The sequence below is a fragment of the Microtus pennsylvanicus genome, chromosome 3, assembly GCF_037038515.1.
Source record: "Microtus pennsylvanicus isolate mMicPen1 chromosome 3, mMicPen1.hap1, whole genome shotgun sequence".
Taxonomy (NCBI): Eukaryota; Metazoa; Chordata; class Mammalia; order Rodentia; family Cricetidae; genus Microtus; species Microtus pennsylvanicus.
The window spans coordinates 18,471,028-18,485,000 of record NC_134581.1 but is presented as its reverse complement, the minus strand read 5'-3'; the positions used below and the strand labels follow the sequence as shown (position 1 = coordinate 18,485,000).

Here is a 13,973-nt window from a genome sequence, read left to right as displayed (position 1 = left end):
TCTGTCACTTTCTGGCTAGAACTGGATATTGTTTGTAAACCATCGCTGGGAGGTGAAATGCGTGAGCAAGACTGCAATGAACTGGTTCTCCTACAAACTACAAGAAAAAGGTGAGCATCGGCACAACGCTGGACTTAGGACAAATAATATCAAGACTTAGAGAGACGTGGTCTCTGAAGCCAGCCTGCTGGAGTTTAAATCCCACCCTGCCATAATCAGTTTATATTTTGAGCAGATTATTTAGTGTATTCACGCCTCCATTCCCCTATCTGCAAAAGGGGTTGTGAGAAGACTCAGTTGCTCTAAAGCCCATAGGCCCATACCTGGTGTACATGGACTATGTGTTTGCTAAAAGGCTCAAAACCATCATTGCAACATCCAGAAGAGATCACAGCCCAGATTTCTGCTCAAACCGGTGGGGTGGATGAGGGCAACCGAAGATATGTCATTCCAAGCCAGTCTGTTGCCCAAGGTGTTGCTTACCCAAGACACTCCATTCAAGCTACAATTGAACCTCGGGGAAAACTGTGAAGGGATGATGGAAAAGAGGCTTTGCCACACCTATTATAGGACAAAGCAGTATGAACCCACTCATAGGAGAACCCAGGACCAAAGGTTTATGTGTTCATGCCTCTTGTACTCAGTATGTGGATGAAGATGCAGAAGAAGCAACAAAAGAAGGTGAGCGTATGAGCCTAGGATGTTCTGCCTCCCCTCTTCCATCTTCCCCAAAGAAGACTTCTCTTGCTAAATGGATGAAAAGAAAACTCACCTGTAGGCTGGTTAACATTCATGTCGTTAAGAAGAATGTTGAGCAAGTTTGAAACTTAGGAGTCAGAAATGATAAACTAAGGGGAAGAAACTTTTAAAAATTAGGGAACTAAAAACAATAAATGCATTCTTTGATGAAACTGAATATATGGGTGAATAAGAGAGAGATCTAGGCATTGACTTCTGTAAAATGATAACTATATATAGTATTCTATCTTGTGCCAACTAAAGGGGGAATATTCAAGTGAATGAATGAACAGAACACAGCTGCCATAAGAATTTAGTTTAGGATGAAGGTTTCTTGGGCAGACTCTAATGGCCCCTCGGAGGTTGTGTATCTATCTTTAGATGCTCTCAAGAGCCTCCTGGGGGGTTACTGCGCTTACTTATCCTTTACCTGGAGGCAGTGAAAACCCAACCATCTGTCTACATGCAGCCTCCTCTACGCTCAAGGCTAGTGGGCTATGCCAACTAACTCCCAAAGGCATAGACATCCTGGGAAGGCTGGCAGCTTATAGCTGCACACATGCACACATGCATGCACACACACATGCACACTCACACACACACGCACACACAAAACTTCACGATTACAGAAGTGTTTTATATATTCCAGTGGCCAGAAGCTTCTCAAAGGGGTTTGTGGATGCCTTTGTGGTATGCCCATGTTCTCCATCTGTTAAACAACCCCGAGCAAGTTCAGCTCTGTAGATCTACACACAAAACAGATAGACTCTCCATGATGGCTCCACCGCAGGGAGACCCTGGCATGTTGTCATACTCAGTGGTCCTTGGTGCCAGTGGACATGCAGAGTTTAAGGAATTGGTTTCTTTTACTTGTTACCTGTCCACTTAGAGTCTATCCCACCCAGGGAAACAATCCCCAGTCATCTTTTCTACTAAGCCAAGGCCATTCTGGACCCACCTCTTCCAGAGAGATCACATCTTCCCAACTCTACAACATTCTGACTGGCCAGCTGCAGCCAGGAAGCAGCAGGACAGATGTGGCTCACGATTATGAATGCTGTCTCCCAGCCCCAGTTCCTGATCCCCTCTTCAGGGCAGTATTGAATCAGAGCTGCTTTCAGGGAGACAAGCTCAGCAGAGATGGAGGCACACAGATCTCAGGTGTGCAATAGTGACTTCTCAAGAATGGATATGCCTGCACAGACACCAGCCAAAGTGAAGATACTCCCCAGCCCTCACACAGTCCTTCTGACATCCTTCCAGTTTGCCCTGCAATGCTGTCATGATTTCTGTCACCACAGGTTTCTCTCTCCTCCTCTCTGCCTCTCCTTTCCTCCTTCCCTTTCCTTCCCTTCCTTTTTTTCCTCCACAAAAGCCCCCCTTTTGTACCGGTGGTTTTGCTCACACTAGGCATGTGTTCGAACCCTAAGCTATGCCAGGCTCAGTTCTGACACATTTCAAGGCTTTCAGTTACTCTTCACTGAATTAGCCTCCCACTTACAATCTTCTCTCTTCCTCCAGAGTTCAGGAGCCCTTCGTGGTACAAGCTATGGCCTCCTCATCACCTGGGGCTTCAGACATCAATCTTCTCTCTTCCTCCAGAGTTCAGGAGCCCTTCGTGGTACAAGCTGTGGCCTCCTCATCACCTGGAGCTTCAGACATCAATATTTTCTCTTCCTCCAGAGTTCAGGAGCCCTTCGTGGTACAAGCTATGGCCTCCTCATCACCTGGGGCTTCAGACATCAATCTTCTCTCTTCCTCCAGAGTTCAGGAGCCCTTCGTGGTACAAGCTATGGCCTCCTCATCACCAGGGGCTTCAGACATATGGGTTGCTCTCTCTGGCATATGCTCCTACTCCCTTTCCTTGTATCAAGTGGTAGGCACACTTTCATCTCCTGAGAGTTCTCCTTGACTTTTCTTAGCTGCCCTCTGCACAACACCCAACACCATTTTCCCTCCAAGCTATGCTCCTTTGTATCACTTGTTTTATTTCTGTGTTTATTTTATTTATTTCCTGGCTGCCTGCACAACTGGATTCTACTCTGTGGGTATTCATCCATTTATTTGTCACTCGTGCATACATCCCCCCAATATCTACTGTGAATTTACTCGGTGACAAATATTCTTAAAAGGTACCATGAGTACAATACTTACCTTCTATCTCCCTAGAGTATGGACACAGACCTTAAGTGAAGGAACTAGCAAAGAGCAGTGACTCGGATGTTGAAAAGACTATAGAGAAAAAGAAAGCAGGAGGGCTGAAGAGTGAATGCTCCGGCTAGTGAGGGGACTTGATTTAATGTAGCAGAGCCTCTACCGTAAGATGACACATAGCAAAGACCTGAAGACAGATGGCTCTAATATTGCTAGTGCATCTTATGGGAAGGACACAACACGCTGCTAAAGACACACACATCTGGTGTTCTCCAAGAAGGAGGCAAGTGTGATTGCACTGGCACAGTGGGGGCCCTCAGGAACAGTAGATGAGGGACCAGAGTGAGATGATGGTGATGAGGGTGGAGGAGATGGGGGAGGGCCTCTGTATAGACTCCGAGTGAGAGGCAAGGATACAGAAAAGAAGAGGGAGAGGGAGGGGGAGGGAGAGGAAGAGAGAGAGAGAGAGTGAGAGAGAGAGAGAGAGAGAGAGAGAGAGAGAGAGAGAGAGAGAGAGAGAGCGCTTCACGAGAGCTTCCAGCTGAAGTTACAAGGGTAGAGATACTAAGCTGTGATCACACAGTGTGCCACGAAGGAAAAGTCCATAGATTTTGCTGATAGACTGGATATGAGGGTGAGCGGAAGGAAGTGAGTGGAGCTTGACTCAGGAGGAGCTGCAGAGGGGCCGAGGAGCTCACGTTCAGACATGCTGATTTCAGGATATCTATGAGCGGTCTTGGCTACATGACTAGGCACACAAGTCCAGGCTTCTAGGAAGACAGGCTGGTGACTGGAAGACCTATCAAGCACAGCGCATCACAGATAGTACTAAGCACATGAGTCTGAAATGCGCACAGGGCAGGGCTGTCTGTTGGCTCTCTTCCACACACCCTGTACCTCTGCCACTGAGGATGTGATATGTAGGTGGACACACAATAATCCACCTATTTTCTTTTCAGTCAGCTGTATTAATAAGCCATTGTCTACTGTTCTGCACACCATATCCACAATAGTCCTAAGTCACAGAAGAAACCTAAACGACATGGTGGCGCCTCTTTCTGCATACTCAAATTGCTTTGTGGACCTTAGCTGGGTCTCACTAGCAACTAGGCCCTTGCTCCATCCATAACGCATGGGAAGACAGAGGGTGCTGCTACCCAGAGCCAGGGCACAGAGCTACTGGCACTTCTATGGAGCTGCCATGGAATTAGGAGGCTGAGATCAGAGTTCCTAGCTCACTGGTGGGGTTGCCTTCTTCCCTAGTGTACTTGGTGACAGGTACACAGAGCCACATCTTCTAAACTCCAAGTGCTGGCTCCCACAACACTAAATGCCGCCTCTAAATTCAGAGCTGCTGACATGTGGCTGTCACGGGCCCACATTTCAGGCTAAAGTCCTCTTTTGCCCTGCATTATTAAAGCCCTCTAGCTGTAGGTGCCTCCTATGAAGGCCCTGGGTCCCTGCAAGTCAGGGCTTATGGGTTGCTTCGGAGTCTTGAAGACATTCACGATATCCAGCCACAGAACTCAGGAGACATGGACTGCAGTTTGGAAATGTAATGGGTGAGGAGAAGAAACAACCAAGTGGGGCTGATGGACTGATGGCGTGACATCGACCCAAGACAGAGGGATAGATTTTTCCAGGAGCAGCTGAGACCTGACTCCCCCTGCTGCACCCTGTTCCTGGAGGTTCGGTGGTGTGGAAGAGGGACCTCCAGCCAGTCCCTCTGCCTGGTCTTTAAGAGCTTAGTCTCTTTACCCAACACATGCCAAACAGTCTAGGAAGACATGCCAGCAATCAAGGGAGTTATTGGGCCCAAAAGAGAAAGACTTTCCAACCCCAAAAGGAAGTCCTGTGACGCACATTTATTTTTGGCAGATGAAGAATCTCAAGGCCAGTTCTAGATGAATCCTCATTTAAACTCCACAGAGCATGCAGCAACTTGGTCCTGTGTTTGATCCAGGATTTGAGGTCATTACACCACTACCCATTTTCATGCATTTTGGTGCTGTCTTTAGGTCCTAAGCATCTCTTTTCCTTCTTGTTTACTAACTTCCCTAGTAATCGCCCAGCTCTAAAAACAGCCTTTCCCGGTGAGGTCTGGGTATCTCAGAGTGGCCAGCAGTGATCTACACTTTGTACTGGACGAGGAACACGGGATGGAAAAGGAAAAGAACCATTGCATCAAGGCTAGACCAGGACAGGAGCAGAAACTGGGGCATCCAGTTCACTCCTGTGAACAGCAGTCGCTGAGGCTACAGAAACCAGTCACCCTGCAGGAACGGACCGCCAAGATGGACCAGTCACCCTGCAGGAACGGACCGCCAAGATGGACCAGGCACCCTGCAGGAACGGACCGCCAAGATGGACCAGTCACCCTGCAGGAACGGACCGCCAAGATGGACCAGTCACCCTGCAGGGACGGACCGCCAAGATGGACCAGTCACCCTGCAGGAACGGACCACCAGGATGGACCAGTCACCCTGCAGGAAAGGACCACCAAGCTGCTTGAACAACAGCCACTGAGGCATAAAGGCCGGTCACCACACAAGAATGGCACACCAAGCTGGAAATATACCTTACACTTTAGTGGGTTTGCCTGTGACACAGCAGTGCAGTTACTGGGGAAGAAATAGCTCAACTGCCTGCAATCGCACGACAGGCCTCTTAGAAATGAGAGTGACTTCTAATGTCAATGCAGGACAAAACATGTTGCCTCCTGTGTATGCAGTTTACTAAATTAGGTCATTATTGGAATGATTTTAAAATAGAAGGCAGAGCAGTGTCCCTACTGAGGCTCAAAGTTCTAGCATCGTCTATTTGAAAAATCACAGGGGAAAATAATTTTGCATCCCTTAGCAGGAGAGAGTTGGGGCTTGTTTGCTTTTCACAGTTCTGCACTTTCCCTAGAACTGGCATAAGGTCAGCCTTGTATATAGCTCGGCAATTCTATATAGTAAAGCGGGCCTTGGCTGCCTTTCCACTATTGCCTCTACCTGTTGTTTCTGTCACCACAGCTGCGCAGAAGATAGCCTGTGGAAACAGTGGCCTGCTTGCAATAGAGCATCTTAGCAAGCCTCAGTTTCCTTGTGAGCTTCCTTACACCCCAGTCACAGAAAGATCAAGATCAGGACTCATCAGAGGGATCAAAGGACACGGAACTCTAACCAGGAGCTTTCAGTCAATGCGGACTCAGAGTGGGTGCTAAAGCTGGGCCATTCCTGCCCAACACAGAACTCCTGCAACCACACCAACAGCAGCTTTATCCTATGTGGCCTACCAGCCTTTCAAAAAACGGTATAACCAATCCATGTTTCTTTCCTTCCCTCCCTTCCTCCCTCTTTTCTTTCCTGTTTTCATCTCTTCTTCCCTCAGAGATATCTCATAACCTGAGGATCTCCCACCTACTCCGCAGAGATATCCCTTGCATCTCGTACCCTGCCCCATCGTCTCTCCAGAAGACGTCCGCTAGCCCAGAATATAAAGTACTGACCCATCAAAAGGCCACCCCAGTAACGTGGGCTGTGACCACTGTATGAGCTGATTGAAGCACTGGCTCTCCCTACAGCAGAAGCTGTGACAGCAACCTCAGGACAGCCTGGCCCCAGTGTCCTCAGAGGACCCTCAGGACAGCCTGGCCCCAGTGTCCTCAGAGGACTCTCAGGACAGCCTGGCCCCAGTGTCCTCAGAGGACCCTCAGGACAGCCTGGCCCCAGTGTCCTCAGAGGACTCTCAGGACAGCCTGGCCCCAGTGTCCTCAGAGGACCCTCAGGACAGCCTGGCCCCAGTGTCCTCAGAGGACCCTCTGGTCTTACCAGCACTACAGCGTATCTGCTTTTCCTAGTGCCACTGCTTGCTGGGAGAATGTCAAATCCAGAACAACTGGAGAACTTCCATATTGGCTGGAGAGGCAGGCCTCTGCAACCCCTCACCTCAGGAAGCAAACACGAGGGGCCTGAGGAGCCTTTTAAGGGAAATTCACTGAGAGCCTTTGTTACAGTCTTTCCCGAGAGAGCTGTGGGTCACTTCTATTGAGTGCTTTTGCCAGTGTCCTTGGTCATTTACTAGTCTTGGAGAGGGAATGACAGTCCAGGCAGTAAGGGACATGCAGAATTAATGACAACATGCACCAGTCTGCAGCCCTAAGGCTTGTCTGTGAGAAACATGGGTTACTGCTCAGTGACAAGTCCCACGGCTGCCATGGAGAACCTGTTGTGACGGCAGCTGTAAACCCCACTCTCGTGAAGCTAAGAGCATGGTTCCAATCCGGTGACCCAGACGTCACATCGGAGCCATCAGCACAATAATGGCTTGTAATAAAGGCATTATTGATGCTTTGCTCAGGACAGTAGAGAGACAACAGTAATTGGGCATTTCATTCAACTGCTTTGAAGGCAATGATGCTTAAAGAGGCTGGCTCAGAGAACTTCACAACGAAGCTTGGGGCTGGTGTCTTTCAGACATCACTTCCTCCATCAAAACAGGAAAAAGTTTGGATCTGGTTATGCACACAGAGTCCATGGATCTGGTTATGCACACAGAGTCCAAGGGTGTATTGCTACTTCAGCAGACCCTAGCATGTTCAGGAGTCAGGAGCAAAGTCGGGAAGAAAAGAAGCGATTCCAGAGACAGTCACAAGCTTCACGCACTTCACAAAGTATACAGTGACTGGGGTACCAACACTGAACTCAGAAGAGCAACTTGTGTATTGTTGACACAAGGATCCTACAAGAATGGGAGGGTGCCCAGCACAGCCACACCCACCATCTCTGGAGAAAGAGGAACCATATCAAATGAATACCAGATTAAACTACAGCTGTGATTATCTGTCCCTATCACAGACTACCCTACCATAACCCCCACTTCCATCTCTGTCAGATCATGCTAATCTGCCTTGCAGAGTAGGGAAAGGCATTGGCCTGAGGCTGACCACTCAGACTCGGAATCACAGCGTTGATCCCTCCCAGCCGTGCCACTGTGGGTGAGATACTTTTCTCCTAGTCACTCAGTTTCTTCACTGAAAATGGGAACAAGACAATATGACTCTGAGGGACAAAATAACACACATGGGAAGTATCACTGCATCTAATCACAACAGACTTAAAATCAATCACAATTGGTCATGTAACATGTGGTAGATACACACACCCCAGAGAGCAAAATCCCCACCCTTATATTTCTCATCTGCACTGAGAAAGAAGAAAGAATTTTTTAAAATATTGCAACTGTAACATCTCACTTTCACATTAAAGACTTTGGGCAGTACATTTTAAAAAGCAAGATAACTAATTTTTATAATATTGGCTAAATTACTATGTATTTATTAAGTATGTAATTAAGATGTGAATCAGGATCTGATTGATAATTAAGTCTGATCTGGGCATGATTGGAAATGCTTTAAGCTGATCACTCCATCCACCCTTCTATGATGAGGAGCCACTTTCTTCCCATTGTATAGATTAGCACACTGAAGCACAGTGAAGTTCAGTAATGTGTACAAGGTAACAACATCCCATAGAAGTAGGAAAGCCTACACTTATTTCAGGGCAATCTGACTTCCCACAAAACACTGTAATAAAAGCTAGCCAGAGATGGTGCCTCTGGGGCTGGCAAAGTTCTGTTTCTTGACTCGGCTGGTATTTGTAACAGATTTTATTTATGTGTGTTTCTGAATTGGCTTTGGTATACTTAGAACTATTTAAAATGATAATATTGGTAAGTCAGAGTTCCTCGTTGATGATCTGAGCAAGGACTGGGCATGTGTTTGTTTGCCACGTGTTCCACCCACAGGCATGGGGTGAAGTTAATGCAGTTATCACAATATTTGTTTAGACTCTTTGTAGTGATGATGCAAAAGCAAATGGAAATTATATTTTTAACTTGCGGTAATAAGTACATTTTCCCCAGAGTCCCCCAGGGAGAAAGAGGAATGGGTGTAAGGAACAGATTTATCGCAGCATTTGGAACCCCACCCCTCTTCTGCCCTGCATTTTTGCTAAGGAATATTTGCCCCCTCCTCTAATATTTGTTGTTTATATTCTCCCATACTTTCTCTTTATCTTAACTTTTTTCTTTGTTTGACTCTACTTTTTAAAATCATTTGCTTATTTTTATTTTATATGTGCGAATTTTTGCCTGCATATTGGAGCTGGGAACCAAACCTAGGTCCTCTGCAACAGTAGCAAGCACTCTTAATCATTAAACCATCTCCTCAGTGCCAGCTGGGGTCCACTCTTACACCCTCCTGGTTGCCTTCTCTCTCCCTCACCTGGTCTATAGAACTTGAGAGACATTTCTTATGGATTTTGCTTAATATTATGGTAGACTGCTTAGTGTTTATTCAGAATGTCTCTGTGGTTGGCCATGGTGGCACATTCCTAAAATCCCAGCACTCAGGAAGTCAGTCAGAAAGTTGAAGGTTCAGGCCCAGGCTTGAAACAGTGAGAAACTGTTTCAACAATAAAAAAGTTCAATGACTTGTGTACAACTTCCTTTCCACTCCAGAAATCAAAAGAAAAAGGCACAAGCCAGTGTCGTTGCTTAGCCTATCACAAACACTAGCTCAGGCTTTCTAATTAAGCATTTCTACCACTACAGCATCTACGCAGAGAGAGCCAGTGCTGCACCAAACGATGGTCCCTTGGAGGCGCCATTGCAAGAAGCTAAAAAGAACATTCTCCAGTTTCAGAATCTTCAAGTCTTAACTCCTAGATGGAATCCATCTTGATACATTTGTATTTGCACTGAATTTGTAAACCGGCCTAAAAACATGATTACAGGCAGGAAAGTGATAAAATACCCACTGTGCCTGTGTAAGCGACACCTCAGCACTTAGTGGACCACTGTATAGAGGAGCTCCTCAGCGGGCAGACACTGTAGCGCGTGTCACAGTCCTCCTGCAGTGAGTCTGCTAGCCCTTTCCCTCCCGACAGAGTGCGATCAGAGTCTGGTCATGGAGTCTACCCGCCTGCCCCCTGAAAGTAAAGACTTATTACACAGAGCCATTATGGAGTTCCTAGTACTCCTGGGCTCCCTGATACCAACTCCAGGTTCAAGACTTCCTCTGCTCTTTCTTAGCACAAGTCCAGTCAGCACCCTGGACAGCGACAAATCCTTCTGAGAGCAGGAGGTACCTGTTGGTTTGTTCTGTAAGCAGGTGGGGCTTCCTTATCCGTCATTTCTCCCTCTGCTTCTGAGAACACCATTTCTTCCTCCTGCTCCTCACTCTCCTCAGAACAGGAATCAAATGCATCGGTATAATACTCCTCAGCAACCAGCGGGTCTTCTGGGATCCCTGAAACAGAGAATAAGCAGCAATTGCTGTCATTGGAGTCATAACGGGGTAAGCTGGGAGCCTTGTGTATCCTCGGAGACTAGTGCTGACAAAGCTCCCTTGGAGCACGGTGCTGACTCTTAGCTTCCTGAAAGTGTTTGCTGGATATAGTCAGCACTTGGCAAAATTAAACCAGTAGAAAGAGGGACACTAACCTTTGAAGTTAAGAGAACAGAAGCATGGGACAAGAGTAAATAATAGTCTTTTTACATGAGCCCTTATTAAAAATGAAGGGAGTCAGGGGAAAAATAAAGATAGACACCACAGCAAGGCCTTGTTATGCAACACACAAGACTTTGTGGCTGAAAGAATGGAAAGGAAAGTGTGTTAATATTCTTCTGGAAATTTCTTTTAAGAAAAAGAAGGAAGGAAAGAAGGAAGGAGGGAAGGAAATGTCAGTAATGAGACAAAGTAAGATGGGTAAGATATTTAACAATGACATTTGGCCAAAATGAGGAAGATATCACAACTCTTTTCTAACAGGCTATGGACTCAGGTTTTTCAAATGGAGTTTGCTATAGCAGGCTATATTTACACCCACATAGGACATTTATTCAAAAGAAAAAAGAAAGGGGAAGATTGTTCATATAAGCTGATGCCAATAAATCTAAGTTATTTGGCATGGTATCACTAGTGACTAAAACAGAGTTGTACACATAAGAATATCAACTAAGAATGGCCAAGAATGGGTTGCATGGGGCATGGCATTATAATTTACCAATGGGGACTAGTAATAGAGGAATACCTTTGGGTGTGAGAGGAGGAAATTACATAATGATGCTCTACTGCAAGCCGGGTGAGGCTTTGCATCATTCTGACTTACAAACAGAATTATTGTTCTTACTTGTGACACAGAGCAGTGTTTTTAACACGGTGCTACTGTTTTCTGTCTGCTGGGGGAGCATGGCATTCAGGGTCAGAGCACCAGGGAAGTGTGGCGCTCCGGGTCAGAGGACTGGGGTCTCACTCCTGCCTGCTTGTGTACGAAACTCTGGGCAAGGTGATTACCTTTACAGAACTCAGGCTTCCTCAGTAAAATTAATATACAGATACTTGAGCTATGCAACTTGCAGACTCCATCCTAAGGTGCTTATGGAAACATCTGTGCACAGAGAAATGTAACAGAACTTCTGCCCAATTTCTATACCTGTATAAAATGGGATTTTCATGAGTGGACTCTAGAATTCTCTGAAAGAGAACATTAGCTGTAGACTTATCAGCAGAAGGAGACTTAAAATTTCAAAATCACACCATCGTTCGCAGAGTTTTGCCATGCTGCCGTGTGCATGTGGAGGTGAGAGGACAATGTGTGGGATCGATGCTCTCCTTTCAGTGTGCGGACTGGGATGAAAGCTCGCCATCAGCAGCCCCTGCTGAGCCATCAGGCCAGCCCACAAAGGAAGACTTTACAATCTTCTCCTTATCTACACTTCCGCTGCAAAACAAACAAACAAACCCAAGAGGCTACATAGTGGGATCAAAATTAGTCCACTGACAAAAATTACAATATTCCCAACAGTCTTTGACAGTTTCTAGGGTAGAGAGCATATGCTCTGTCTAGCCAGGAGGAGCTGCACCACAGCATGAGACATCTATGAGAACCAGATATGCTGAAGGACCTCCGGCTTCACCACCAAGCCTGTGCTGGGAGACCTGGTGGGCAGAACCGCATGCTTCTCACCTAACTCCCCACTTGCTCCTTCCCCCACCACACCCAGAACCCCCATCTCTGTCAAATAGTCTGTTCTTTCATCGCCTCTCCTTCCCCTCCTTCCCAGTCTCTCCTCCTCTTCCATAGTTATTATTCATTTGCTTTTTCGTGTTCTCCCCTTCTTCTCTTCCCCCTTTCCTCTCCCCTCTTCCGTTCTTTGCTTTCAAACTTGAACACAGTAAAGCACGCTCACATCACTGTCCAGTTTGCAGGGGTGTACTTATGCCACCTACACACTTAAACTCTAGGACTCAAACAGTTTTCGGGAATAAAGGTTTATCCACCCAAAGTCCATGAGACACTTAGGTGTTTGCCACTCTAGTCAGTGTTTCAAAATGCTGTTGGTAACTCACGGGAAGTGACTTCTCAGTTTACAGCTTGAAACACACTGGTTTAGATGCTGGCTTCTGCACCAAAGCAATCCACACATCTATCCAGACTAACAGTGGCTCTACAAAACTGGGTACCAATTTAACTTTGTGCAGTTCGGGTTTCTCATCTAGAAACAGCCTGTGGGGTTGTTATGAACAATCAACAGTATTACAGAAACAAGGAAGTATGCACCCTGTCTTGGTTCTTTACTCAATAAACACCAGCTGCTATCAGAGCTGGACAGTGGGGCAAACATCTTGAATTTGCCTCTTAATACCCAACATCGGGAAAAAATATATCAGACAATCCTAAGTATATATCAAATGTGAAATTTCTTTATTTTAAATATAATTGGTGGGTGTGGATTTTCAGAACTGGCCTCCAAGGGGCCACCAGGGCATTTGATACTCTCCCACCATTTGCCTGTTCAACAAGGGCCTCTAAGTTCTCTTCCAACAGGTCGGGAAGACATGGGATCTACAGTGAACGGCTAACTAGTCAAATTATCGGCTTCATAGATTGCATAGTCTTCATTGCAGTTATGACTGCTTTGAAGACAACCAATATTCAAATAAAGAGTGTGGCTAAGTTCAGTAAGCCTGATCAGGTCATATCTGTATCACCCAGACATTTTCCTCTTGCAAAAAAAAAAAATACACAAAAAAACAAACTACCATCTCCCTCTTCCCATAACAGTGCTCACTGTGCACAAAGAGCCAATGTTCCTCAGCCCTCGAGCCTAAAGGAAAAAAATGATGATAGGGCCAGATTTATGCTTCCTGTGTGTGGCTCGTGGAACAGACTGGAGGGCTCTGTCTACAGAATCTCCTCTGGTGTGTGGCTTATGGGACAGATGGGAAGGCTCCGTCTGCAGTGTCTCCTGTGTGTGGTCCGTGGGACAGACGAGAGGGTTCCATCTGCATGTTTCCTGTGTGTGGTTGTGGGACAGAAGGGGAGGGTTCTCTCTGCAGTGTTTCCTGTGTGTGACCCATGGGACAGACGGGAGGGCTCCGTCTGCAGTGTCTCCTGTGTGTGGTCTGTGGGACAGATGGGAGGGCTCCGTCTGCAGTGTCTCCTGTGTGTGGTCTGCGGGACAGATGGGAGGGCTCCGTCTGCAGTGTCTCCTGTGTGTGGTCTGCGGGACAGATGGGAGGGTTCCGTCTGCCGTGTCTCCTGTGTGTGGTCTTTGGGACAGATGGGAGGGCTCCGTCTGCAGTGTTTCCTGTGTGTGGTTGTGGGACAGAAGGGGAGGGTTCTCTCTGCAGTGTTTCCTGTGTGTGACCCATGGGACAGACAAGAGGGTTCCGTCTGCAGTGTCTCCTGTGTGTGGCCCATGGGACAGACGGGAGGACTCTGTCTGCAGTGTCTCCTGTGTGTGGTCTGTGGGACAGATGGGAGGGCTCCGTCTGCAGTGTTCCTGTGTGTGGCCGATGGGACAGACAAGAGGGTTCCGTCTGCAGTGTTTCCTGTGTGTGACCCATGGGACAGACAAGAGGGTTCCGTCTGCAGTGTTTCCTGAGTGTGACCCATGGGACAGACAGGAGGGCTCCGTCTGCAGCGGCTCCTGAGCACACCACATGCCTGGTACTGCTTAGAAATGGAATTGTTTTCAAAAGAGAAAATCAAAACAAATGTCAGCCTGCTTCAACTGTGTTTGTCAAGCTG

The 13,973-nt window shown here is 47.0% G+C and overlaps 1 protein-coding gene across 1 annotated transcript in view; it reads right to left on the bottom strand.

The window, feature by feature from the left end:
- Positions 1-13,973, bottom strand: part of Nek11 (NIMA related kinase 11) — a 219,299-nt gene that overhangs the window by 64,265 nt on the left and 141,061 nt on the right. Inside the window, 1 exon segment of the mRNA XM_075967715.1 lies at positions 10,026-10,186. Coding sequence (XP_075823830.1) covers positions 10,026-10,186 — 161 coding nt within the window.